Here is a 27224-nt window from a genome sequence, read left to right on the forward strand (position 1 = left end):
GCTCACTGTTAGCATCTCTGTGTTTGTAGTTCTTTCCAGCAACTTTTGCAAAGAGGAAGCTTGAAATCAATTGGTGCCGGTTGGGGAAGGCTGCAGACTCTGCTTGCAGGTGCCCCATGGGCCTGAACTCCAGTGCCACCCGTCATTCTGTGAAGTGGCCTGTCTGAGCCACACTGGGCCAGATCTTTCGCGCTGGTGCCTTTAGGATTCAGCCTCATTGATGTGACGGGGGAAATGTTTTCTGTTCCCTTGGTCATGAAGCACTGTGGGGGGCTGGGATCCAGGCTGCTCAAGTGAGCATTATATGATGCATACGATTACGCTCCAGAGGCAGGGACACGCCCTCAGTGAGCAGGCCCTCGAGCCATCAAGAAGGGAGGGACCTCTCACCTTATGGCTGTGGAAGATGAATCCAGAGTGGTCATGTTTATTTAAGGATTTACTTAATGGCTAGTCGGCATCTTGGGTCATTAAAGAGGCAAAGGTCTTCCTGTCTTTAGAGCCATGAGAAACTGGTGACATTTCTGGAAATGTTGTCATTGTCCGTCACTGTGTCAGTGAAGACTGAGCGCAAGAGGCAGAAGGGCCTGCTATCCTCCTCCTCAGTCATGGCTTGGCCTCCTCATCTCCCGGCATCACAGCCGGTGCCAGGCAGACCCAGAACCAGGGCTTCTGGGGTGCAACCAGGGGACTGGGGAGTGGGCAGATGCTCTTGGGAAGATGTGTAGGACCTGGCTCCTGTCCCTTTTGCCTTGGCTTTAGTTGGAACCTGGTGACCTTCCTGCATGAGATGACAAGACAGTCACCAGGGTGAAGGTGTGAGTCTCAGCCCTGCCCAGTAGAAGGATGCCCTGTGGTAGGGTAGGAAGGCAGGATGCCCTACAGGACCTCCTCTGATCTTGGGGTCTGGCCCCACAGCACCCTGGGGGGGGGGGAGACAGCCCAGCGGCCTCCGGGCCTCACCCTGATGTGCAGGGGACTGGCTGTGACCCCTGCAGAGCTGCCTCCTTGTGGACGTTCAGGCCGGAGATCATAGCCGTCCATGGGTGCCCTACATGCCACCTCAGGAAGCCGGTTCCCACTCATCTCCGCGCAACCCACTGAATGCCACCTCGCTGCTGGCATGTCGTGCGGCCACCTGACGGGGTCTCTTGCCTCTCCTCCACTTGGCCCTCAATAAGGCAGCCCAAGTGGGCAAAGCCCCACGTCTGCCTGTGTCCCACGGGAGCTCCTGCCTCCCTGGGGAGCACAGGCATGGGTAGGCCCATGGGCTCTGGCACCCCCAGCACGCACTCCCAAGACCCCCTCAGGCCTCAGCTGTCATATGGCCTCTGGGCCCCACCGTGCAGAGGGCTCCCTCCTTGGCCTCTGTCTTCCAGCCTTTGTGCCTGTTGAACCTGGGACCCCCGCTCCAGCAGTCAACAGAGCCCTGACAGGCAATGTGTGCATTCAGCTCCCTCTTGTCTTCCCAGTGTCGAGACGATGCCTGGCATATGAATGCCACCCGGGACGGCCCACCAGCCCCCAGTGCTCCTCCAGGTCGGCTGAGGACTCCACTGCCCACAGTGGTCTTGAGTCCTGGCTGCATAGTAGTTCCTGGAGGTGAGGTCCTCAGGTTGGGAGCACCTGGATGCAGACTCAGGTGGCAGGGGAGGCCATCACAGGGACACCAGGCAGGGGGTGGGACAGGCAGGCCCAAGTGCCAGTCGCCATCTGGCTCCACACCTGACCTGTGGCTTCCATGCAGTTCCCTGCCTGGCCTGCCCATCTTCCCTGACAAGGCCCAGACCCATCATGCCAAGCTGCAACCGGTGGCAGGAGAGGGACCTCTAGAGAGCCGTGGCATCTGGCCCAAGTGGAGCAGATGCCATGGGCCTGGGGCTTCCCAGGGAGCGGCCAGCTGGCCTCCAAGGTGGAGCCATTGCTCTCGCCTCTCTGCTGGGCCCCTCCCTGCTGGCCTTCAGGCTGGGACGGGAAGTGGCTGTGCTGTGGCTGTGCTTTCTCTTTGGACGATGCCAGGAACTTCAGCCTCTCTGTTCCATTCTCATGCCCAGTGATGTGCCATGGAGAGTTCACTTACATACGTAGATGAACCCAACTTGATGAGTTGGGCAAACACTGTGTCCAGCACCCCAGGTATTGGGGATGTCTATGCCCTCTTGCATGGGAAGTCCCTGTGTGCCCCTCAAGAAGGACCTTGCCACCTGGACCCCACACCCTGCCTGCCTCCTGCCTTCCCCAGAGTCACCATATGCTGACCCCTGGCCCCAGGTGTTCAAGACAGCATTCCAGGCTCACCTGCTGTAGCATGGGCCAGGTGATGGCCCATCTTGTGGTCACCTCACAGTTTACTCCCCACCCGTCAGCGGGTATTTGGAGACTTAGAGTTTGGGGCACCACAGACAATGAAGCATCTGTACAGGTTTTACCTGAACACGTGTCTTCTCTGGGCGAGTCCACAGGCAGGATCCCGGGTCTATGGGGTGGGCGAGGGCTGCAGCCACTCCCTCTCCCTGCACCCGCGAGCATTCCACAGCTGCCCGTCAGCACCAGGTGCGTGTCAGTCCAGCCTGTGTCATGCTAGGTGGCGTGGCCTCATTTTGGTTATCATCCGCACTTTCCTGGTGACAATGATGCTGTAAGGCGTTCTCCACGCAGGTCTTCTGTGAGGTGCACAAACCATGTTTTCCTCACAGTTGCTGGCTTGCAATTCTGTTTCATGAGTATCATTCAAATAGAAGATGTTTTAAAATCTGAACTTGAGTCCCTTTATTGGGGATTTTAAAGACTGGCCATCTGCCTCCATATGCAGCTGCTGGGATGTGTCCACACTCTACACAAAAGCAAGAGAGAGTCGTCCGAATCCCCAGAGCAGCGCTCCTGTGCCGAGTGCAGGGACCTGCCCTGGGAGTCCTGGGGGACAGCCTGCAAGGCCAGTGGGGCCCACTCCCACCTGAGCCCAACCACACCTCAGACTTCCTGCGGATGCACTTAGCACCCTGCCACTGGCAGGCTCCCGGAGCCCTACCTGGGGTGGCTTCAGAGAGTTAACGATTTTTGTTGAAATATTTAGCTTGGGTGAGGCTTACTTGATATTTGCTTGTTACAGAAGTAACATTTCACTGTGGAAATTTCTGGAATTAAAAAGCAGAACAAAAACCATGAGGTCACTATTGAGAAACAGCCTTCTCTCAAGCCCCCTGCCAGCTCAGCAGCACACTGTGATGAAGACTATGTCTGTTTCTGGAACTCTCCACTCAGTGTTTTTGGATCACAAAAAGCAAAATGCATGTGATTTCTTTTTTAATGAAAATCTGACAGATCCTGATTCTGAGGTTAGTTTATCTGCTTATTATTTCCATTTTCAAATTTTCAGAGTTGAAATAATTTAGAAATATTGAGAAGATTGACCAATACACACGCGATGTGTCCTTTGGTACAATTATGTGCCTTTGCCCTCTGCCTCAGCATGAGCCCGGAGATACCAGCCATCCTCTGCTCCCAGATGTGCCCTGGGACCTTGGCTCTGCTCAGGCTGTTCTCGTCCTCTCCATGGTGGGGAGTGTCCTCGGTCAGCCTGGTGCTGGGAAAGAGTGACGCCACCACAGCTAGCGTGCTCCTGCCCAGGCACCAGCCAGTCCACATGCCTGAAGATCCCCTCCTGATGGGATTGTGGACACCTGAGAACTTGATGGAACTGGTGTGTTTGACTTGGACAATTGGAATTGTTTCCTGACGCATTCTCCTCACTGTGGAAGCATAGGGTCCCCTCTAATGGCTTCCCAGAGTGTGCCGCAGCCCGCTTCTGTGCGTCACCCGCATCTGGCTTGGTTTCCTTTTCTCCTGTACACCTGAGGGGCGGGACCCTGACTGCCTGTGACCTGCTCCCAGAGGCCCTAGCACACTGCAGACACTCATTCCACGTGGCTCCCCGTGAGCCAAGACCCCCCCAGGGCCTCACACAGGAACCGCAGGACAGGGCCTACATGCTGTCAGAGCCACTGGGGGGCAGCCCCTGGGTGGGTTGAGGGAGAGCACCTGAGATCTCAGAGTGGACGGACACCCGGTGCCTCCCTTGTGCTCCGTGACTCCACTTCCTCTCCCCACAGTGATTCTAAGGCAGAGTGCAGGAGCTGGGTCTGGAAGCTGCTGAGAGGCGTGACTTGTCCTCAGCGCCCGCCCTCAGCTCTTGCTGATGAAGAGTCATGCCAGGGACGCAGACATTGGCAGGGTCACTGGAGTTACAGGCCTGGCCTTAAAAACCCTCAGCCCCTCCCCCGCGCACCTGTCAGTGTGGACATCTTTCCATCCCTTCTTCACAGGGCTGTCCAAAGATGGAGACCACTGACAGTGCAGCTTGGGCCTGGGCTTTGTCCCCTCTAGATGCCCTGGGAACCTCTGGACGTAGATAGAGGAGTGCAGTTTTGTTTCCCTCCTTTAAAGACCTGGGTGCTTGTCAGGCAGGTGGTCAGATCCAAGATGGGTCACTGAGCCCTGCGTAGATCCTATTTTCTTTGGTAATAAACACCTTTAGCCCATCTCCAACCTAGTAATACAGACTGGCTTGTCCTTCCTCCGTTCACCTCTGTGCTCCACCCCCTCCCTGTCATGAGTGGACACTACTGAAAGGATCATTCCCTTGCTCATTAAAAAAGTAGTTTTAGCCAGTGCACGTATGCCAGCATGGAATGTGTTCATTACCATTTACCATTTATCAATTATTATTTGCTTTGGACTTAACAAAAAGGGTATCGTGCTATAACCGTTTCTTTTTTCAATTAACATGCTATTGAGATTTACTCAAATTGCTGTGCAAATCTAGGTAACTTTCATTTCTGTAGAATAGTGCTTTGAAGATGGCGGTTTCCTGCCCTCCTGTGGACGAGTGTCTGCGTTGCTCCCGCCTGCTGGACATTCCAGACAGGGTTGCTGTGCACATTGACGTATGTGCCTGGTTCTATGGCTCAAGGTTTCTCCTGGATGTGTGTTTGCCAATGGAATGGCTGAGCCGTTGAGTCTGCTCACCTTTAATGGTGACATCCCCGTGTTGAGTGTGGCTGTTTTACAGTGTGGCTGCTTATGCTGGGAGCCCCATGTGGAGGCTCTTTGCCTCTTGTGACGAGCTGATTGGCCACAGGCACAGTAGGAGATGAAAGGACACTCAGAGTCCACACAAAGTCCAAAGACCACGCCACAGACCAGAATCTCATGCAAGAGATTCATTGTCTTGTGGGTGACACGAGGCAAAACCACAAGGTTGTCCCTCTGAGGATAGCCGCAGCAGGTGGGCACTCAGAGCAGCTCCTCAGCCTACGAGAGGAATTCCACGGGATGCTTAGGAGCTGCATCGTGAGCTGGGTGCAGCTGACCATTTAGCAGGCACAGGTTCTTATGGGAAGTTAAGCAGCTTTGCCTCAGAATCGAAGCTTTGGAGCCTCTAGATATAATGGCTCCTGACCTAGAATGGTGACTCTGAGGCCTATAGGAGAGGTCCACTGAGGTCCTGGTGGGCCTTCCTCTCACTGCTAGTGGAGCAGATGTACTCCTTTGGTTCTGGCCACGTGACACAGTGTGAGTCTTCATTTCCATCTCGGGTTGCTTGTTCTCATTTCCATAGTCTTGATACTCCTAACCCAAACCTCCTCCCGCTTTTTAAAGACATTCTTTGAGGAATGAATGAAGTTCTCCCTTTTAAAATGTCCAGATTTTCCAGTTTTTATTTTGTACTCAGTGACCTAAATAAAGTTAGAAAGATGTTCATCTGTAGTTTCTACTAAGAGTTAAAAATTCAGATATTTAAACCCCCCAGGCTCAGGAACTGGCTTCTCACCTGCCTCAGAATCTCATGGTTCTGATTGCTTACCAAAGTCCTGCTCTTACGATTCCATGTGAATTTTAGAACCTGTTTCTGACATTTATGGGAAAAACGTGACTTCACTGAATTGCATTGACTCTGTAGAACTTTTCAGAGGACAGGCGTCCTTGCTGAAGAGCCATGCCATAGTGCAGGTCTTACCACCTCCAGGTGGCTCATCACGTCCTTGAGATGAGCCTGTCAAATGCCTTTCACCAAAAACATTCATGATTTCATGGTAATGTATTATACTTTTCACTGGATTTTTTTTAAAGAGAGAGAGAGAATTTTTTTAATATTAATTTTATTTTTTTAGTTTTTAGCAGACCAACATCTTTGTATGTGGTGCTGAGGATTGAACCCAGGCCGCACGCACGCCAGGCAGGTGCCCTACCGCTTGAGCCACCTCCCCAGCCCCTTCACTAGATTTTTTAAAATATTTTTTTAGTTGTAGATGGACATAATACCTTATTTTGTTTGTTTTTATATGGTGCCGAGGCTCGAACCCAGCACTTTGCTCGTGCAAGGCAAGCACTCTGCCATGGAGCCCCAGCCCCAGCCCCTGTGCTTTTCATTAGATTTATTTCTGAGTTCTTAAAGAGTTCTGTTGTCACTGTAAGTGTCCTTTTAAAGATTATTTTCTAATCTTTTGCTAGTATTCAGAAATGAGTATATATAGGGGAATTGGTTTCTTATATTTATGTCAAGCCACTGTTTTATACTTGAATTTCTAGCAGTTTGCCAGTAAGCTTTTCTACTAGGTGACTGTATCTTCCACAGACAGTGATAGTTTTGTTTTTTCCAATCCTTATGCTTTCACTTTTTAAAATTTTCATTGCACCACTTAAGACCTTTAATTTAATATCATAGAAAAGGAGTAAATGTGGACATTCTTGCTTTATTTCTTATTACTTTTCAAAAGGGTATTTCTGATTTTACCTCATTTAGGATTGTATCCATTAGTAAATTTTAAAGAATACCCTCTACCAAGTTAAAAATATTTCCTTCTATTCATAATTTCCTAAGAATTTTTACAAGTAATTTGTGTTAAATTTTATTAAATAAATTTTCTGCATCTATTGAGACACCCTACGGTCCTTACATATTAGTCTATTAGCGTAGCATATGTTAGTTTAAGGTCCTCAAAGGTGACATCATCCCTGCATTCCTGAGGTAAACTAACTTGATTAGCTTTTTTCCTTTTATATGCCATTGGCTTTTGTTGGCTGAGATGTTTGTGTGAAAGGTCTGGGTTCATAGTGAAGTGGCCCATAAGTTTCCATCTCCTCCTGTCTCTGTTTGCTTTTGGAATCAGGTGTACATCTCTTAAAATGGCAGGAAGGATGTAGCCCTTTTATTTCCTGGCAGATTTCCTGTAAGGTTGAGAAGGCCTCTTCCTTGAATATTTGAGTGTTCTCCTCCTACAAGACTATCTGGACCCGAGATTTTCCTCATGGAAAATATGTTAACTATTACTTCCACTTCCTAATATTTTTTCATGCTTCCACTCTTTAATAATCAGTATTACTACTTTACACTTTCCCCAGGAATTTTCCCATTTCTTTTTTTATATTGGTTGTTCACAACATTACAAAGCTCTTGACATATCATATTTCATACATTAGACTGAAGTGGGTTATGAACCCCCAATTTTACCCCAAATGCAGATTGCAGAATCACGTCGGTTACACATCCACAGTTTTACATAATGCCCTATTAGTAATTGTTGTATTCTGCTACCTTTCCTATCCCCTACTATCCCCCCTCCCCTCCCCTCCCATCTTCTCTCTCTACCCCATCTACTGTAATTCATTTCTCTCCTTGTTTATTGTCCCATTCCCCTCACAACCTCTTATATGTAATTTTGTATAGCAATGAGGGTCTCCCTTCATTTCCATGCAATTTCCCTTTTCTCTCCCTTTCCCTCCCATCTCATGTCTCTGTTTAATGTTAATCTTTTCTTCCTGCTCTTCCTCCCTGCTCTGTTCATAGTTGCTCTCATTATATCAAAGAAGACATTTGGTATTTGTTTTTTAGGGATTGGCTAGCTTCACTAAGCATAATCTGCTCTAGTGCCATCCATTTCCCTGCAAATTCTATGATTTTGTCATTTTTTATTGCTGCATAGTACTCCATTGTGTATAGATGCCACATTTTTCTTAATCCATTCATCTATTGAAGGGCATCTGGGTTGGTTCCACAGTCTAGCTATTGTGAATTGTGCTGCTATGAACATCGATGTGGCAGTATCCCTGTAGCATGCTCTTTTAAGGTCTTCAGGGAATAGTCCGAGAAGGGCAATAGCAGGGTCAAATGGTGGTTCCATTCCCAGCTTTCCCAGGAATCTCCAAACTGCTTTCCAAATTGGCCGCACCAATTTGCAGTCCCACCAGCAATGTACAAGTGTACCCTTTTCCCCACATCCTCGCCAGCACTTGTTGTTGTTTGACTTCATAATGGCTGCCAATCTTACTGGAGTGAGATGATATCTTAGGGTGGTTTTGATTTGCATTTCTCTGACTGCTAGCGATGGTGAGCATTTTTTCATGTACTTGTTGATTGATTGTATGTCCTCCTCTGAGAAGTGTCTGTTCAGGTCCTTGGCCCATTTGTTGATTGGATTATTTGTTATCTTATTGTCTAATTTTTTGAGTTCTTTATATACTCTGGATATTAGGGCTCTATCTGAAGTGTGAGGAGTAAAGATTTGTTCCCAGGATGTAGGCTCCCTATTTACCTCTCTTATTGTTTCTTTTGCTGAGAAAAAACTTTTTAGTTTGAGCAAGTCCCATTTGTTGATTCTAGATATTAATTTTTGTGCTATGGGTGTCCTATTGAGGAATTTGGAGCCCGACCCCACAGTATGTAGGTCGTAGCCAACTTTTTCTTCTATCAGATGCCTTGTCTCTGGTTTGATATCAAGCTCCTTGATCCATTTTGAGTTAACTTTTGTGCATGGCGAGAGAAAGGGATTCAGTTTCATTTTGTTGCATATGGATTTCCAGTTTTCCCAACACCATTTGTTGAAGATGCTATCCTTCCTCCATTGCATGCTTTTAGCCCCTTTATCAAATATAAGATAGTTGTAACGTTGTGGATTAGTCTCTGTGTCCTCTATTCTATACCATTGGTCCACCCGCCTGTTTTGGTACCAGTACCATGCTGTTTTTGTCACTATTGCTCTGTAATATAGTTTGAAATCTGGTATCGCTATACCGCCTGATTCACACTTCCTGCTTAGAATTGCTTTTGCTATTCTGGGTCTTTTATTTTTCCATATGAATTTCATGATTGCTTTCTCTATTCAAGAAATGCTGTTGGGATTTTGATTGGCATTGCATTAAACCTATAGAGAACTTTTGGTAATATCGCCATTTTGATGATGTTAGTTCTGCCTATCCATGAACAGGGTACATTTTTCCATCTTCTAAGATCATCTTCTACTTCTCTCTTTAGGCTTCTGTAGTTTTCATTGTATAAATCTTTCACCTCTTTTGTTAGGTTGATTCCCAAGTATTTTATTTTTTTTTTTTTGAGGATATTGTGAATGGAGTATTTTTCCTTATTTCCGTTTCAGAAGTTTTGTCGCTGATATACAGAAATGCCTTTGATTTATGCCTGTTGATTTTATATCCTGCCACTTTGCTGAATTCATTTATTAGTTCTAGTAGTTTCTTTGTAGACCCTTTTGGGTCTTCTAGGTATAGAATCATGTCATCTGCAAATAGTGATAATTTAAGTTCTTCTTTTCCTATTTTTATGCCTTTAATTTCTTTCGTCTGTCTAATTGCTCTGGCCAGTTTCGAGAACTATATTGAATAGAAGTGGTGATAGAGGGCATCCCTGTCTTGTTCCAGATTTTAGAGGGAATGCCTTTAACTTTTGTCCATTCAGAATGATGCTAGCCTGAGGCTTAGCATAGATAGCTTTTACAGTGTCAAGGTAAGTTCCTGTTATCCCTAGTTTTTCTAATGTTTTGAACATAAAGGGATGCTGTACTTTGTCGAATGCTTTCTCTGCGTCTATTGAGATGATCATATGGTTCTTATCTTTAAGTCTATTGATGTGGTGAATAACATTTATTGATTTCCGTATATTGAACCATCCTTGCATCCCAGGGATGAATCCAACTTGATCATGGTGCACAATTTTTTTGATGTGTTTTTGTATTCGATTCGCCAGAATTTTATTGAGGATTTTTGCGTCTAGGTTCATTAGAGATATAGGTCTGTAGTTTTCTTTCTTTGAAGTGTCTTTGTCTGGTTTCGGAATCAGGGTGATGTTGGCCTCATAGAATGAATTTGGAAGAGCTCCCTCTTTTTCTATTTCCTGAAATAACTTGAAAAGTATTGGTATTAATTCTTCTTTAAAGGTTTTGTAAAACTCCGCTGTTTACCCATCCGGTCCTGGGCTTTTCTTGGTTGGTAGTCTTTTGATGGCTTCTTCAATTTCATCCATTGATATTGGTCTGTTCAAATTCTGTGTATCCTCCTGACTCAGTCTGGGTAAATCATATGATTTAAGAAATTTATCGATGTCTTCACTATCTTCTATTTTATTGGAATATAGGTTTTCAAAATAATTTCTAATTATCTTCTGTATTTCTGTAGCATCTGTTGTGATATTGCCTTTTTCATCCCGTATGTTAGTAATTTGAGTTCTCTCTCTTCTTCTCTTCGTTAGCATGGCTAAAGGTCTGTCGATCTTATTTATTTTTTCAAAGAACCAACTTTTAGTTTTGTTAATTTTTTCAATAGTTTCTTTTGTTTCAATTTCATTGATTTCCGCTATGATTTTAATTATTTCTTGCCTTCTGCTACATTTGCTGCTGTTTTGCTCTTCCTTTTCTAGGGCTTTGAGATGAAGTGTGAGCTCATTTATTTGTTGGTTTTTTCTTTTTTTGAGGAATGACCACCAGGCGATGAATTTTCCTCTTAAAACTGCTTTCATTGTGTCCCATAGATTCCGATATGTTGTGTCTGTATTTTCATTTATCTCTAAGAATTTTTTGATTTCCTCCTTTATGTCTTCTGTAACCCATTGATCATTCAGTAACATATTGTTCATTTTCCAAGTGATGTAGGATTTTTCCTTCCTTCTTTTATCATTGATTTCCAGTTTCATTCCATTATGATCAGATAAAATGCAAGGTATTATCTCCACCCCTTTATATTTACTGAGGGTTGCCCTATGGCATAATATATGGTCTATTTTTGAGAAGGATCCATGTGCTGCTGAGAAAAAAGTATATCCATTTGATGATGGTTGATATATTCTATATATGTCAGTTAAGTCTAGGTTATTGATTGTGATATTGAGTTCTATAGTTTCTTTATTCAACTTTTGTTTGGAGGATCTGTCCAATGGTGAGAGAGGTGTGTTGAAGTCACCCATAATTATTGTGTTGTGGTCTATTTGATTCTTGAACTTGAGGAGAATTTGTTTTATGAATGTCGCAGCACCATTATTTGGTGCATAAATATTGATAATTGTTATGTCTTGTTGGTGAATGGTTCCTTTTAACAGTATATAATGTCCTTCTTTATCCCTTTTGATTAACTTAGTCTTGAAGTCGATTTTATTCGATATGAGGATGGCCACCCCTGCTTGCTTACGAGGACCGTGTGCATGGTATATTTTTTCCCATCCTTTCACCTTCAGCCTGTGTATGTCTTTTCCAATCAGATGTGTCTCCTAGAGGCAGCATATTGTTGGATTTGTTTTTTTAATCCATGATACCAGCCTATGTCGCTTTATTGGAGAGTTTAAGCCATTAACATTCAGAGTTACTATTAATATATGGTTTGTACTTCCATCCATGCTTGATTATTTATCCTTTTTTAAAAAATATTAGTTTGTTTCTCCATGATTATCTTTCCCCTCGCCCTCTGTCTTTACCGAGGCACTTCCTACTGATGGTTTTGGTTATTGTTTTTCATTTCTTCCTCGTGTAGTGTTTTGCTCAAAATGCTTTGCAATGCTGGTTTTCTGGCTGCAAATTCTTTTAACTTTTGTTTATTATGAAAGATTTTTATTTCGTTGTCATACCTGAAGCTTAATTTTGCTGGATACAGAATTCTTGGTTGGCATCCATTGTCTTTCAGTGTTTGAAATACATTGTTCCATGACCTTCTTGCTTTCAGTGTCTGTGATGAAAAATCCGTTGTTAACCTTATTGGTTTACCCCTGAATGTAATCTGTCTCCTTTATCTTGTAGCTTTTAATATTTTCTCTTTGCTCTGTATATTGGATATCTTCATAACAATGTGTCTTGGCGTTGGTCTACTGTGATTTTGTGTGCTCGGTGTCCTGTATGCATCTTCAATTTGTATATCTGTTTCCTTTTTTATTTCTGGAAAGTTTTCTGTAATTATTTCATTCAGCAGGTTACTCATTCCCTTGGTTTGATTCTCTGTACCTTCTTCTATCCCGATGACTCGTAAGTTTGTTTTTTTTTGTTATCCCATAACTCTTGGATGTTTTTCTCGTGATTTTTTACCAGCCTTTCTGAGTTGGCTAGACTGTTTTCAATATGATATATTTTGTCTTCATTATCTGACGTTCTGGCTTCTACTTGCTCCACTCTGTTAGTGATACTCTCAATTGAGTTTTTAATTTGGTTTATCGTTTCCTTCATTTCTAGAATTATTGTTTGATTATTTTTTATAATCTCAATCTCCTGATAAAGATGCTTAACTTCTTCTTTTATCTGTCTATGTAATTCATTCTCAATGTGTTCTTTCGCTGCTTGAATTTGCTGTCTTGTATCCTCTTTAAGGTTCCATTCCATCTGTCTAAGGTGTTCCTTGAGTTCTTTATATGACCATTTTTCTGATGACTCTAGGTCCTCCTGAATATTTAGGCTGTCCTGCATTGTTTGTACTCCTTTTCTTCCTTGCTTTTTGAAGCTGCTCATGTTACTTTTTGTTCTGTTTGACTGATGAGTTACTGTTTACTCCTATAAATTTATTAGATGCTTGGGAGAAAAGGTATTAGAAGGGAAGGGAAGAAGTCACTAAAGAGAATGAGAGTAAGCAGGTAGAATTCAAGGAAGGGGGGATAAGATAATTGAAAAGAAATGAAAAGACAAAAGAAGAAAAAAATAGGAAATAAAAAAAGAAAAAAATTTAAAAAATAATTTAAAAAAATTAAAATTAAAATTAGAAGAAAAAAATTTTTAAAAAAATTGTAAAAATATTTAAAAAAACAAGAAAGAAAAATGAAAATGAAAGAAAAACCCAAATCAAAAAAAAAGAGAAAAGAAAAAGAAAAAAAAAACTAATAAATGTATTCTTAGAGTTTGATTAACTTCTCTTCCAGTAGGTGGCGCTGTGCCCACCAGGCCAAGTTTCTCCTGTCAATACGCGGGAACCAATCACTGTGCAGCAGCTCCTCCCAGACTGGGCGAGTCTCCAATCCTGAGTGCCTCGGCCCTCCTCTTGTGTCTAGTCACTTCCCACTTTTCCTCTAGCCAGGCCCCACTCACGGGTGCCACTCACTACAATACTGGCTACACGCCAGGTCTGCTGCTCCCAGGAGCCCTGTTTTCATGAACAACTGGGCACACTCTTCCAGTTTGCCATTCCCTCAGGCCCTAAGTTTGTAGAGCTTGGGGCTGAGAATCCTCAGCGAATTTTACTTGCCCTCCGGTAGCCACGCCCCCGGTAGCTGGTGCAAGAGACCTCAGCTGTCAGCACTGGTGGGAGCGGTAGTTCCGCGCCGAGGGTCCCGGGCCACTTCTGATTCCCTCGGGCTGGCTCACGGGAGAGCTGGGAGGGGCCCTTAAGGTTTCCCCGATGTGTGGAGAGGGAAGGCTAGGGAATTACACACCTGTAGCCCCAGGTTTCAATGACGTTATCTCCTCCGCCGCAGTCTGATGACGTCAGTTCTCTGCCATGGTGGTATCTCTTGCAAATGGCGACAGTTCGTTTCCCTTTGCCGGGCGATCAATGCAACGGGTGGGTCCTTACTGTCTCTCCCAAGCCCCGTTTCAAACCTGTGACCACTACCTATGAAGGCCTATGAAGGCTCGGTTGGCATTTACCTCCGTAGGATGAGAAGGGCTGACCAGTTGTTTCAGCCGGATGGATTAGTGCTGAGTCACAGCTCTTTGTCTGCAGGAAGCAGGCGAACGGGAGCTTGAATTCAGCTGATCCGGGCTCAGAGTGTGTTCTGAGAGGCCCAGACTGTTCGCCCCAGATCCACGTCAGCTCAGCATTGCCTAGTGATCCTGAGCAAACAGATTTAGGTTGTTTACGACTCCCTATGCCTGCACAGCTGAAGAGGTCAGAGACTTGATCTCTCTGCGCCCGCCGCCATGTGGGAATCCCCAAATTTTCCCATTTCTTCTGAATTTTCCAATTTATTGACAGATATTTTCATCTTTCAACAATGGTACTGACATTCCTGTCCTCTTTCTGATGAGGAATGCTGTTGATGCCTCTGTGTTGTGGCCTGTCTCTCCAGGTAGACGTCCCTTTCTCAGTCTGGGTGCAAACCTGGCAGAAGTGCTGACAGTCTTGTGATTTCCACTCCGTGGACTTCTGCTCTCACTGGCTTCTTTCCTTGGTGCCTCTGTCTTGCGGCTGCAGTCAGGCACCAGCGCTGGCAGTGTTCCCGGGCACGGCAGAGCTCGGAGGCTGCCCTGGAGCTCCCTCTGCCTGCAGCCGCACTTTCTGTCTCTACTTCACTCTCAATTTTGTTTTAATTCCAGTTCAATTTTTCTTGACCCTCAATTTAGGAATGTGTTTTGTTGTTGATGTTATTTCTAAGTCCGTGGGAAGTTCTGTTGTCTATCCCCCTCTCAGTCACCAGGGTTGGTTCACCCTTTCGTCAAGATCCAGAGCTCCTAATGGAACAGTTTTTATGAAGCGGGAGGCAGGTTGAGCTGCAGCATCCTGGTGCTGTGGTGAGTGTGGGTGGCACTTTCCTAGCATACTGGTGCTGCTCGGCTCCATGTCCTCAATACTACGGGTGAAATGGACACTCAGTCCCTGATGTTTTGATTCCTGAGCTTTAAGTGTAGTGAATTTCAAAACAGTGTCTGTGTCTTGCACATGTGCATGTCTTTGAGCAGAGGCTCTCTCCCCGCCTGTCCAGAAGAAGTGCCTACAAACCACTGGGGAGGTGGAATGGCATGTTCCTCCAAGGCAGGGTGCAGACTTGCCACAGTCCAGATGGCCAAGCTAAGGTGCTGTTTTGTGGCAAAGCCCAGACAAAGCTGCTGCCCCTGTTGAAATGTTTGTCGTCTCGTCTCAGGTGTCCCCTGCTCTCTGTTGTCGCGGGACCTCACCTGCCCCGTTGGAACATGGGCAGCTGGCTCTCCCACCTGGCGCCACACCCTTGGTTCTAATCAAGACTTTCTCATGAAAATACAGCTGGAACATAAATGACTAGGTTTAATACTGTTCATTTTCTGAACACCTATGCAAGTTGTTACCTCTATTGTTATATATTCTTATACCTCATTAAAGATTTATGTGGTCAAAAAAAAAAAAAGACTTTCTCATGGGACCTGACCCAGGACCTGTTTGTCTATCCTTATCCTGCAGCTGTGCAGGTTCTAGGAGCCCAGCGTGGTGTCCACTTACAGCAGTAGTGACCATGTCTTATACACTTGATAAAAGTTTAAGTTAAAAATGACTCTGAGTACAAGGTGGCTGGTGAGGGAGTTGTGAAGGCAGGGAGTCGAGGCTGATGGTGAGGAGGGGAGGACACCTGCTGGTCCAGGGCAGTGAGGAGGGGCTGGGGATGTGGCTCAGGACGGGGCGTGAGGCCCCCCCACACACACACAAAAAAAAAAAGACTGAAGATGAAATCAAAGGCCCACAAAGCGAGACTGAGCAGGTGTGAGCAGAGCACTGTGTGACAGAGGCCCGCCCATGGGCTTTCCAAGGCTCATCTCTGGTTTCCCTGAGACACTTTGCATACGAGATGTGGAGGGCGAAGCCTGGGGAGCGGGCGGCCTGCAGGGCGCCCCAAGCCAGAAGCACTTCATCTCACAATGGCCAGAGTGAGCACACACAGGACGGTGGCCCTGTGTGTACGTCTCTAATGAGGCAAGGCCAAAGTTAGCAGGTTTGCTCAGAGGGACAGGTCAATGGCCTGTGGTTGTTGGAGACTTTACCGTCAAATCCCTAGAGACTGACATTACAGGAGAGAGAAGAACCAACCAGCAAGGATGTGGGAAGCTCTCAAGACGCATTGCTTGACGTGGCCAGCGACTGGAACAGCATTCTTTCCCACGTGTGTGGAGGACCCCAGGGCAGAGCCCTGCTGAGCCACAGAGCAGGTCCTGGGCAGGATGTGTGGGCTCTGTACCACTGAAGAATTAAAATGGGATCGGTGACGACTATGAAATTTCCAAATATTTTAAGACAAGATACTTCTGGATAAACCTTGGGGCAACGAGGAAATTCCAGGACAGGCCAGGATGGCCATGGGAATAAGGTCAGAATGTGAGCGATTGGCTGAAGCTATGGCCATAGGAAATTCTGACTTTAAATATTCTTTTTTAAAAATAGAAAACTTGAAATTCAGCAATTGAGATTTTATTCCTAAAAAAAATTAAAGCAAAGAAAGTGGAAGGGAGAGAGCAGCAGAGCTATGTGGGAAGGCCGTGGCAGGGCAGCCCCGAGCCTGGCCCTGTGACCCACAAGGGTGACATCCCGCCAGGCCAGAGGCAGGCGGACTAGACCAGCAGCACAGGGTGCCTGCTCTGGTCCTGCTGCGTCCTGGGAGACCCTGACCCATCCTGACCTCACCTCTGCCACAGCCATTGGGGCCCTGGGGTGGGGGCAGGAGGCTGCTGCATTGCTGAGGGTAGGGCCACCCTGGCTGCTTGTTCTCCTGCATGAGGAGTGCTATTGTGCCTTCTCCTGCTTCTGCTCCCACCCTTCTTTGAGGTCAGTTGTCATAGCCCTTGGCTCCTCCTGCCTCACATCTGTCACCTGCAGGCCTTGGGCTTGGCCTGCTGCTGGCCTTCCTCTGCTGACCACATTCTGCAGCACCTGCTCCCCCAGTAAAAAACTTGCCCTGGGGATCCAACATGGCTGCCGGCGACTAAGCAGCAATTCCAATGTCTCCACATTAACGGGATCAGAAAGACCCATTGGAACAGCGGCAGTCTACCTACTGAGGAACTTCTAGCAAAATTCTGTTAAGAGGGGACCTGCCGGGAATTGGTAGGTTTATTAAAAGTGTCAGTTTGTCCCAGACAAGTGGATCTTGGCCGGCCACGCGGGCGCGGAGGTCCAGTCCCACAGCCACCTGCTGCTTCTGCAAGCGGCCGGCGGCCCAGAGCGGCGCGGCCCACCCAAACCCGCAGATGGCACCCGCCATCCCACCGTCCCGGGGAGGCCCTGCTCTCGCTCTGCAAACGGCCACCACGCCTGCCAGGCTCGTAGTCACGCGGCCGCAGCTGCCTGGCTCTACAGGCGGCCCCCCGGCGGGTGCAGAGGTACAATTCCGCGGCCACCAGCCGCTTCAGAAAGCGGCCGGCGGCCCCAAGCAGCGCGGCCCGCCCGAACCCGCAGACCGCACCCGCCATCTCGCTGTCCTGGATCCTAGCCACGCGGCTGCAGCTGCCCGGCTCTATAGGCAGCCCCCGGCTGCCCGGCGCAGCAAGAAGTGTCCCCGCCTGGCCCAGCAGACAGCCCGTGCCCTCCCGGCTCTACCAACAGCCCCGCCCACCCAGCGAACAGCTCCCCCCCCCAAGACAGCGTGAAGGGAATCTAACCAACCCTTTACGAAATAGTGAACTGGGAACTAAAACCAGAGATTGTGTCAGACCAGAGACAAGCCAGTTCCACCCCTCCCTTCGGACACTCCGGCAAGGAGCCAGGGGCCCGCCACAGCAGAGAGGGGAAGTCACCAAAGTTCGGCCAAAGAGATTCCTTCCCAGCGGAATCTATTTTAGCAGGTGTGTGACTCCTACCCACACCAGATACAAACAACCGGGAAACTTCAAAATCTCTCCGTGGGCGTGACCCTAAGGGCCAAAGGACTCTTGACCCCCAACTCCCCCTACTGCCAGTGACGAGGGCGTGACTGTAGGGGCAGAGGGAAGCAGAGAAGACTCCCCACCCCCAAATCCCCCAACCGCGAACTGAGAGGGTGTGACGGTAGGGGCGGAGGGAAACAGAGGACACTCCAGACCCCCAACTCCTCCTACCGCCAGCAGTGTGGTTGTGACTGTAGGGGCTGAGGGAAGTAGAGGGGATCCTCGACCCCCAACTCCTATTACCACCAGCAGCGACACCAATGGTCTTAGCTGCCAGATTCCGAAGGTGTGCCCACCAAAGGGGTCCGGAAAAATTAAACAATTGACTCCCAGACCACAGCTCCACAGCACTGGGGCTTAGATGAATGACAGCGAGAGTGCTCAGTAGTTAGGGAAATAGAGCACTCGGTGGGGCTGAAAGTGTAACCAAATCCTTGGGGAACTGCCTCCGGTGAGCAGGACCTGGCTGGCTGGCAGGAGGAAGGGGAGGAGGGGCCATAGAAGTGCAACGGCTCTGGACCAACAGGATTGAGAGACTCCCAGGAACCGCCTTAGAGGGATTGCTGTTGACACATTGAGGGCACAACTCAGCCCGGAGGGCACAGCTTTGCCTATGGGAAGAGAAGAAAATGGATCTCTAAGACCTAATTTTATTTCCTATTTCATTTTAATTTTCTCTCTCCCTTTTCCCTCCCTCTCTCCCCTTCCAAGTTTTACTGCTCTTTCCATTCTCCTCTATGCTATCTATCTTCCTCTCCTTTCTTTTCAAGAAAACCTACCTTCCCCTTCCCCCCAACTTTCATCCCAAGCATTACGTCCTCCATTTCGCGTAACTGTCTAAATACAAATAGGTGTGCGCCCTCCCCCCGCGCATGCAAGGTAGCCGGTCCTGCAACCCACCAGCAGGTCAGGCCCAGCAACCTGGGAGTGGCAGAGCCGCCCCACGCGCCTTCAAGGTAGGCGCACCTGCTATCAACCAGCAGAACAAGCCCAGCGGCCTGCCGATGTGGTAGGCACAGTGCCCCAATTGGAGGAGGAGCAGAGCCCCTGCCCACGCCTGCGCGGGAGACTATGCAACTATACAAGAGTAATACAAATATATAGGGGGAAAATTCAACAATACAACAGTCTCAGTAAGCAGAAAGAAACGCGAACAGTATGAAGAGACAAGGAAAGAAAGGACCACAAGCAATGCAGGTCAACTCAACGTTAGAAGAGGTAATATCTGCAGCAAATGGAATGTCAGATAAAGAATTCAGGAGATACATACTTCAGATGATCTGGAGTCTCAAGGAAGACATTAGACAGCAAAATCAGACAATGAAAGATCTCTTCAACAATGAAATACATAAACAAATCCAGGAAGCAAAAGAGCAACTATACATGGAGATAGAGGTTATAAAAAACAAACAGAAATCCTAGAAAGGCAAGAAGCAATAAACCAACTTAAAAACTCAATTGAGAATACAACCAGCAGAGTAGAACACTTAGAAGATAGAACATCAGACAATGAAGACAAAGTATTTCAACTTGAAAAGAACATAGACAGCTCAGCAAGACTGTTAAGAAACCATGAGCAGAACATCCAAGAAATATGGGATAACATTAAAAGACCAAACTTAAGAGTCATTGGGATACAGGAAGGCACAGAGCTCCAAACCAAAGGAATGAGCAATCTATTCAATGAAATAATTCGAGAAAACTTCCCAGACTTGAAGAACGAGACAGAATCCCAAATCCTAGAAGCCTACAGGACGCCGAATGTGCATAATCATAAGAGATCCACACCTAGACACATTATAATGAAGATGCCCAACATACAGAATAAGGAGAGAATTTTAAAAGCTACAAGAGAAAGGAAGCAGGTTACATTTAGGGGTAAACCAATCAGGATAACAGCTGATCTCTCAACACAGACTTTGAAAGCTAGAAGATCCTGGAATAACATATTTCAAACACTGAAAGAAAATGGGTTCCAACCAAGAATTGTGTATCCAGCAAAATTAAGCTTCAAGATGGAAGATGAAATTAAAACCTTCCACAATAAACAAAAGTTAAAAGAATTTGCAGCTAGAAAACCATCTCTCCAAAAAATCCTCAGCAAAACATTACAGGAAGAGGAAATGGAAAATAACAATGAAAACCAACAGTGGGAGGAAGGACAGTAAAGGGGGGGAAATAATCAAAGAGGAAAACAAACCATATTCAGTAACACAAATAAACAAATATGGCTGGAAGGATAACCCATATCTCAATAATAACCCTAAATGTTAATGGCTTAAACTCACCAATAAAGAGACACAGGCTAGTAGAATGGATCACAAAACATGACCCAACAATATGCTGCCTACAGGAGACGCATTTGATAGGAAAAGACATACATAGACTGAAGGTGAAAGGTTGGGAAAAATTATATCACTCATATGGACTTCGGAAACAAGCAGGAGTGTCCATACTCATATCAAATAAAATAGATTTCAAGCCAAAGTTAATCAAAAGGGATAAAGAGGGACACTACATACTGCTCAAGGGAACCATACACCAACAAGACATAACAATCATAAATATATATGCCCCAAACAATGGTGCAGCTATATTCATCAAACAAACTCTTCTCAAGTTCAAGAGTCTAATAGACCACCATACAATAATCATGGGAGACTTCAACACACCTCTCTCACCACTGGACAGATCTTCCAAACAAAAGTTGAATAAGGAAACTATAGAACACAATTAACAACCTAGACTTAATTGACATATATAGAATATACCACCCAACATCATGCAGTTACACTTTCTTCTCAGCAGCACATGGATCCTTCTCAAAAATAGATCATATATTATGTCACAGGGCAACTCTTAGACAATATAAAGGAGTAGAGATAATACCATGCATCTTATCTGATCATAATGGAATGAAACTGAAAATCAACGATAAAAGAAGGAAGGAAAAATCATGCATCACTTGGAGAATGAACAATAGGTTACTGAATGATCAATGGGTTATAGAAGACATCAAGGAGGAAATTAAAAAATTCTTAGAGATAAATGAAAACACAGACACAACATATCGGAATCTATGGGACACATTGAAAGCAGTTCTAAGAAAAATTAATTGCATGGAGTTCATTCCTTAAAAAAAGAAAAAACCAACAAATAAATGATCTCATACTTCATCTCAAAATCCTAGAAAAAGAAGAGCAAAATAACAGCAAAAAAAGTAGAAGGCAAGAAATAATTAAAATCAGAGCTGAAATTAATGAAATCGAAACAAAAGAAACAATTGAAAAAATTGATAAAACTAAAAGTTGGTTCTTTGAAAAAATAAATAAGATCGACAGACCCTTAGCCATGCTAACGAAGAGAAGAAGAGAGAGAACTCAAATTACTAGCATACGGGATGAAAAAGGCAATATCATGACAGACACTTCAGAAATACAGAAGATAATCAGAAATTATTTTGAATCTTTATACTCCAATAAAATAGAAGATAGTGAAGGCATCGATAAATTTCTTAAGTCATATGATCTGCCCAGATTGAGACAGGAGGATATAGACAACCTAAACAGACCAATATCAATTGAGGAAATAGAAGAAACCATCAAAAGATTACCAACTAAGAAAAGCCCAGGACCGGATGGGTATACAGCAGAGTTTTACAAAACCTTTAAAGAGGAACTAATACCAATACTTTTCAAGCTATTTCAGGAAATAGAAAAAGAGGGAGAACTTCCAAATTCATTCTACGAGGCCAACATCACCCTGATTCCTAAACCAGACAAAGATACTTCAAAGAAAGAAAACTACAGACCTATATCTCTAATGAACCTAGACGCAAAAATCCTCAATAAAATTCTGGCGAATCGGATACAAAATCATATCAAAAAAATTGTACACCATGATCAAGTAGGATTCATCCCTGGGATGCAAGGCTGGTTCAATATACGGAAATCAATAAATGTTATCCACCACATCAATGGACTTAAAAATAAGAACCATATGATCATCTCGATAGATGCGGAAAAAGCATTCGACAAAGTACAGCATCCCTTTTTGTTCAAAACTCTCGAAAAACTAGGGATAACAGGAACATACCTCAACATTGTAAAAGCAATCTATGCTAAGCCCCAGGCTAGCATCATTCTGAATGGAGAAAAATTGAAGGCATTCCCTCTAAAATCTGGAACAAGACAGGGATGCCCTCTCTCACCATTTCTGTTCAACATAGTTCTCGAAACACTGGCCAGAGCAATTAGACGAAAGAAATTAAAGGCATAAAAATAGGAAAAGAAGAACTTAAATTATCACTATTTGCAGATGACATGATTCTATACCTAGCAGACCCAAAAGGGTCTACAAAGAAACTATTAGAGCTAATAAATGAATTCAGCAAAGTGGCAGGATATAAAATCAACACGCATAAATCAAAGGCATTCCTGTATATCAGTGACAAACCCTCTGAAATGGAAATGAGGACAACCACTCCATTCACAATATCCTCAAAAATAATAAAATACTTGGGAATCAACCTAACAAAAGAGGTAAAAGACTTATACAATGAAAACTACAGAACCCTAAAGAGAGAAATTGAAGAAGATGGAAAAATGTACCCTGTTCATGGATAGGCAGAACTAACATCATCAAAATGGTGATATTACCAAAAGTTCTCTATAGGTTTAATGCAATGCCAATCAAAATCCCAATGGCATTTCTTGTAGAAATAGAGAAAGCAATCATGAAATTCATATGGAAAAATAAAAGACCCAGAATAGCAAAAACAATGCTAAGCAGGAAGTGTGAATCAGGTGGTATAGCGATACCAGACTTCAAACTGTACTACAGAGCAATAGTAACAAAAACAGCATGGTACTGGTACCAAAACAGGCGAGTGGACCAATGGTACAGAATAGAGGACACAGAAACCAACCCACAAAACTACAACTTTCTTATATTTGATAAAGGGGCTAAAAGCATGCAATGGAGGAAGGATAGCATCTTCAACAAATGGTGTTGGGAAAACTGGAAATCCATATGCAACAAAATGAAACTGAATCCCTTTCTCTCGCCATGCACAAAAGTTAACTCAAAATGGATCAAGGAGCTTGATATCAAACCAGAGACAAGGCATCTGATAGAAGAAAAAGTTGGCTACGACCTACATACTGTGGGGTCGGGCTCCAAATTCCTCAATAGGACACCCATAGCACAAAAATTAATATCTAGAATCAACAAATGGGACTTGCTCAAACTAAAAAGTTTTTTCTCAGCAAAAGAAACAATAAGAGAGGTAAATAGGGAGCCTACATCCTGGGAACAAATCTTTACTCCTCACACTTCAGATAGAGCCCTAATATCCAGAGTATATAAAGAACTCAAAAAATTAGACAATAAGATAACAAATAATCCAATCAACAAATGGGCCAAGGACCTGAACAGACACTTCTCAGAGGAGGACATACAATCAATCAACAAGTACATGAAAAAATGCTCACCATCGCTAGCAGTCAGAGAAATGCAAATCAAAACCACCCTAAGATATCATCTCACTCCAGTAAGATTGGCAGCCATTATGAAGTCAAACAACAACAAGTGCTGGCGAGGATGTGGGGAAAAGGGTACACTTGTACATTGCTGGTGGGACTGCAAATTGGTGCAACCAATTTGGAAAGCAGTTTGGAGATTTCTTGGAAAGCTGGGAATGGAACCACCATTTGATCCAGCTATTCCCCTTCTGGGTCTATTCCCTAAAGACCTAAAAACAGCATGCTACAGGGACACTGCCACATCGATGTTCATAGCAGCACAATTCACAATAGCAAGACTGTGGAAGCAACCTAGGTGCCCTTCAATAGATGAATGGATAAAAAAATGTGGCATTTATACACAATGGAGTATTACTCTGCATTAAAAAATGACAAAATTATTGAAGTTGGAGGGAAATGGATGGCATTAGAGCAGATTATGCTAAGTGAAGCTAGCCAATCCCTAAAAAACAAATGCCAAATGTCTTCTTTGATATAAGGAGAATAACTAAGAACAGAGTAGGGAAGAAGAGCATGAGAAGATGACTAACATTAAACAGGGATGAGAGGTGGGAGGGACAGGGAGAGAGAAGGGAAATTGCTTGGAAATGGAAGGAGACCCTTAGGGTTATACAAAATTACATACAAGAGGAAGTGAGGGGAAAGGGAAAAATAATACAAGGGGGAGAAATGAATTACAGTAGAGAGGGTAGAGAGAGAAGAGGGGAGGGGAGGGGAGGGGAGGGGAGGGGGGATAGTAGAGGATAGGAAAGGCAGCAGAATACAACAGACACTAGTATGGCAATAAGTAAATCAGTGGAAGTGTAACTGATGTGACTCTGCAATCTGTATACGGGGTAAAAATGGGAGTTCATAACCCACTTGAATCAAAGTGTGAAATATGATATATCAAGAACTATGTAATGTTTTGAACAACCAATAAAAAAAAAAAACTTGCCCTGGGACCTGCAGACGACCGGACACACCCTCCTTCCCAGCAGCCCTCCTGCACAGCCCAGGGGCCATCAATGGAAACTGTGCCCGACGGGCACCTCCAAAGGTCTCACCCGCCTGCCCTTGCCCCTCCCACGGAGCTCCTCGGAGGTGCGGCACCTCCATACGAGTGGCCCTCCCACCCCTCCCTGCTGAGGTTGCTGGGGAGGGAGACTGACAGGCCATAACGCAGCGCTTTGCCAAGCAGCGGAAGAGCGGCCAGGGAGCCCTGGGTTGCCAGTCTGCCTCCTGGGGCAGGGAATGGCAGTGAGGTGGTGGTGGCTGTCACTGGTGCCTCAACCCCACCCCCCCCCCCAGGGTAGAAAGAGCTTGTGACCAACATCTGGCAGGAACTCGGTGGTCTTCAGTGTCTCGCTGGAGATTCAGAGCAGCTGAGATGGTCATCACCTGCCATCAAAAACCCAACTATTCTCCAACCCCATCAGGCAAGGGCTTGTGAGCAAAGGAACAGAGGTGACATCTGCCTTATTAACGTGAGTTTTTCTAAACAATCTGCAGACCAAGTTGTGCAGCGCTGAAGGGCAGCGAGGTGGATGAGAAGCCCCAGCTGTGGTACCCACCCACGGAGTAGGAGCTCTGCTGCCAGGGAGAAGGGAGCAGATGTGTCCAGCTGCCCTCAGGGTGGGTGTGGCTTCAGTACCCCTCCTTGTCGCCCATCCTCCCTGTCACTGTGGCCAGCTCCCTGGCTCGGGTCTTGGGAGATGTCCTATTCTGACGAGTGGCTACACTGGGCCTGATTAGTTGATTTAATGGTTATCACTGTTGAAATAAAGTTGCCATAGGGCCTGAGGTGGTAAACCCTCCTGAATCCCTCTTTAAGTTGGATTCCTAGATGTGGGATTCACCTAAAGGTCACACACACTTGTCCTGCTCTGGAGAGTGGGTGGCCACATGTGGGAGAAACGTCACAGAGGGGTCCAGCCTGCCCGGCCAGGGGCTTGCATCCTGTCTGGATTTTCACCTTCAGATCTGCTACCTTGGCTGGGAAGTGTGGCTGTCCCTCGGCCAGAGAGGGGGGGGACTGCATTTGCTACTTCCCAGCTCGGACTGATGTGCTTGCACGGGGCTTCCAAAGGACAGCAGGGAGAAAGCTCCACCCAGGGAGGGTTTCACACCTGGACTACATTTATTTTGGATTCTTATATTAATTTCATTTCCACACTTGACTCACCGTCTTTCTTAGGACAAAAACAGATGAATCCAAAGATCTCATTCTGGTGACCCAGGCCCTCTTCACCACAGTGTAGCAGCTGCAGGAAGCAGCGAGAACCCGGCCCACAGGAGCAGCCTGTGAGGGCTCACAAGCCACCAGCCCCATGGGCAGCTGCACTCCTCACAAAGGGGACCTTGTTTCAAAATGGAAAATTTTAGAAGTGTGTCTTCCTCCTCTTGATGTTGACGAGGCTTCCAGCACAGCTGACCAGTGGTCTGTCCTTCCCTCTGCCAAAGGGCTGAGGTCTGGTCCTGGGTGGCAGCCTGTTGGCAGGCTTCCCTTAGGTACCAGAGCTTCCAGGCCAAGCCCTCCCCTGCCAGCCTTCTCGCCCACTCAGAGCCCCAGAAGGAGATAGGTGAAACGTTTCTGGAAGGATGATATATTAGAGGTTGTTTTCTTTCTTGTTTTTTATTTTTAAGTATAGTTACTTTTCAAAATAAGGAATAATTCTGGAGTTTTGAGTTTTCTTTAAGTAGATAGGTAAGTGCACTATTTGAAAGTATCATCGATAGAATAGAAAATCTTCAGGTAAGTGATTTTAAAATGGAATTTGGGGGAGCAGGATGCTCCTCTAATCCTAGCAGCTCGGGACTGGGCAGGAGGACAGGTTCCAGGCCAGCCTGGGTGACTTAGTGAGGCTCTGGCTCAAAGTACTATTTAAGAAGGGCTGGGGATGTGGCTCCGTGGTAGAGCACTCACCTAGAATGCAGGAAGCCTGGGTTCTATTCACAGTAACTCAAAATACTTCCCCCAAATTCATTTATTTAATCTTGAATGTAGATAGGAAAGTCAGAATAAAATTAACCGGAACTTTGATATAATTGTTGGCCATCCAGTGAAAATTGTCTTTAAGGTCGAGGGCAAGAATGGGGGGGGGCATTCTGGGTGGAAGCACTCTGCTCTGGGGTGGGATCGGGGGTCAGCAGGCCTGTCCTGAAGCCCACGATGGCTTCAGAGCTGGGAGGCAGGGCAGCGCTGGAGGCCCAACGTGCCGTGCTCTCCACTGTGCAGGTCAGCTCCCCTAACAGGACACACCCCAGCTGGCACAGGGTCCTGGTGTGACTGCAGGTCACAGAACAAGAGCAAGACCTCTGCTCTCTTGTCCCCTGACAAGGCGGGTTGGCTGGGAAGGGGATGGATGTGACGAAGCTATTCATGCAGTGCCACCTCTACAGGACACTGGCACCCACAGCCACTAGGAGCAAGCCAAGTCCTGCTCACTGGGACATGGCGCCTGACCACAGGTTTGTATTTTAGGGAATTTGAAAATCTCCCCAAAGATTTGGAGAAACACATCCTGGCTATGTGGGTGAGGGGGACAGAAGCCGTCCTGGTACCACCCAGTGAGCCCCTAGCCAGGGTGGAAGGCACAGCCGGTCATGGGCGACTGTGTGGCCCTCTGGGGCATCAGATGTGGCCTTGGAACCATATGGCAGCACCTGGCTACCGTGTGCTGGTTTCAGCTCTTAGTTCAAACCATTCCTTGTACCTAGAAAATAGTAAGTAGGGCTCTTGGGGAAATCCTGTGTATGGGAAGTTGCCTCCTGTCGTGCTCAGCTCCCAAGTGGCCAATCCCAACTGGCCAAGGAACAGCAGGACTCCACTGACTGGCTTCTCCTC

The 27224-nt window shown here is 46.0% G+C and overlaps 1 protein-coding gene across 18 annotated transcripts in view; it reads right to left on the minus strand.

Annotated features, from left to right (window-relative positions):
• The window catches only part of RIMBP2 (RIMS binding protein 2), a 214058-nt gene that overhangs the window by 15324 nt on the left and 171510 nt on the right, over positions 1–27224 (minus strand). The window contains exon 20 of one of the 18 annotated variants that reach the window (XM_081286176.1): positions 27033–27093. The exons of the other annotated variants lie outside the window; for them this stretch is intronic. Coding sequence (XP_081142302.1) covers positions 27048–27093 — 46 coding nt within the window. The 3' untranslated portion in view covers positions 27033–27047. Of the gene's footprint in view, positions 1–27032; positions 27094–27224 lie in introns of those variants that run through there. 18 annotated transcript variants of the gene reach the window in all.

The sequence above is a fragment of the Spermophilus citellus genome (genome assembly GCF_964194105.1).
Source record: "Spermophilus citellus genome assembly, chromosome: 3".
In the NCBI taxonomy this organism is placed as follows: Eukaryota; Metazoa; Chordata; class Mammalia; order Rodentia; family Sciuridae; genus Spermophilus; species Spermophilus citellus.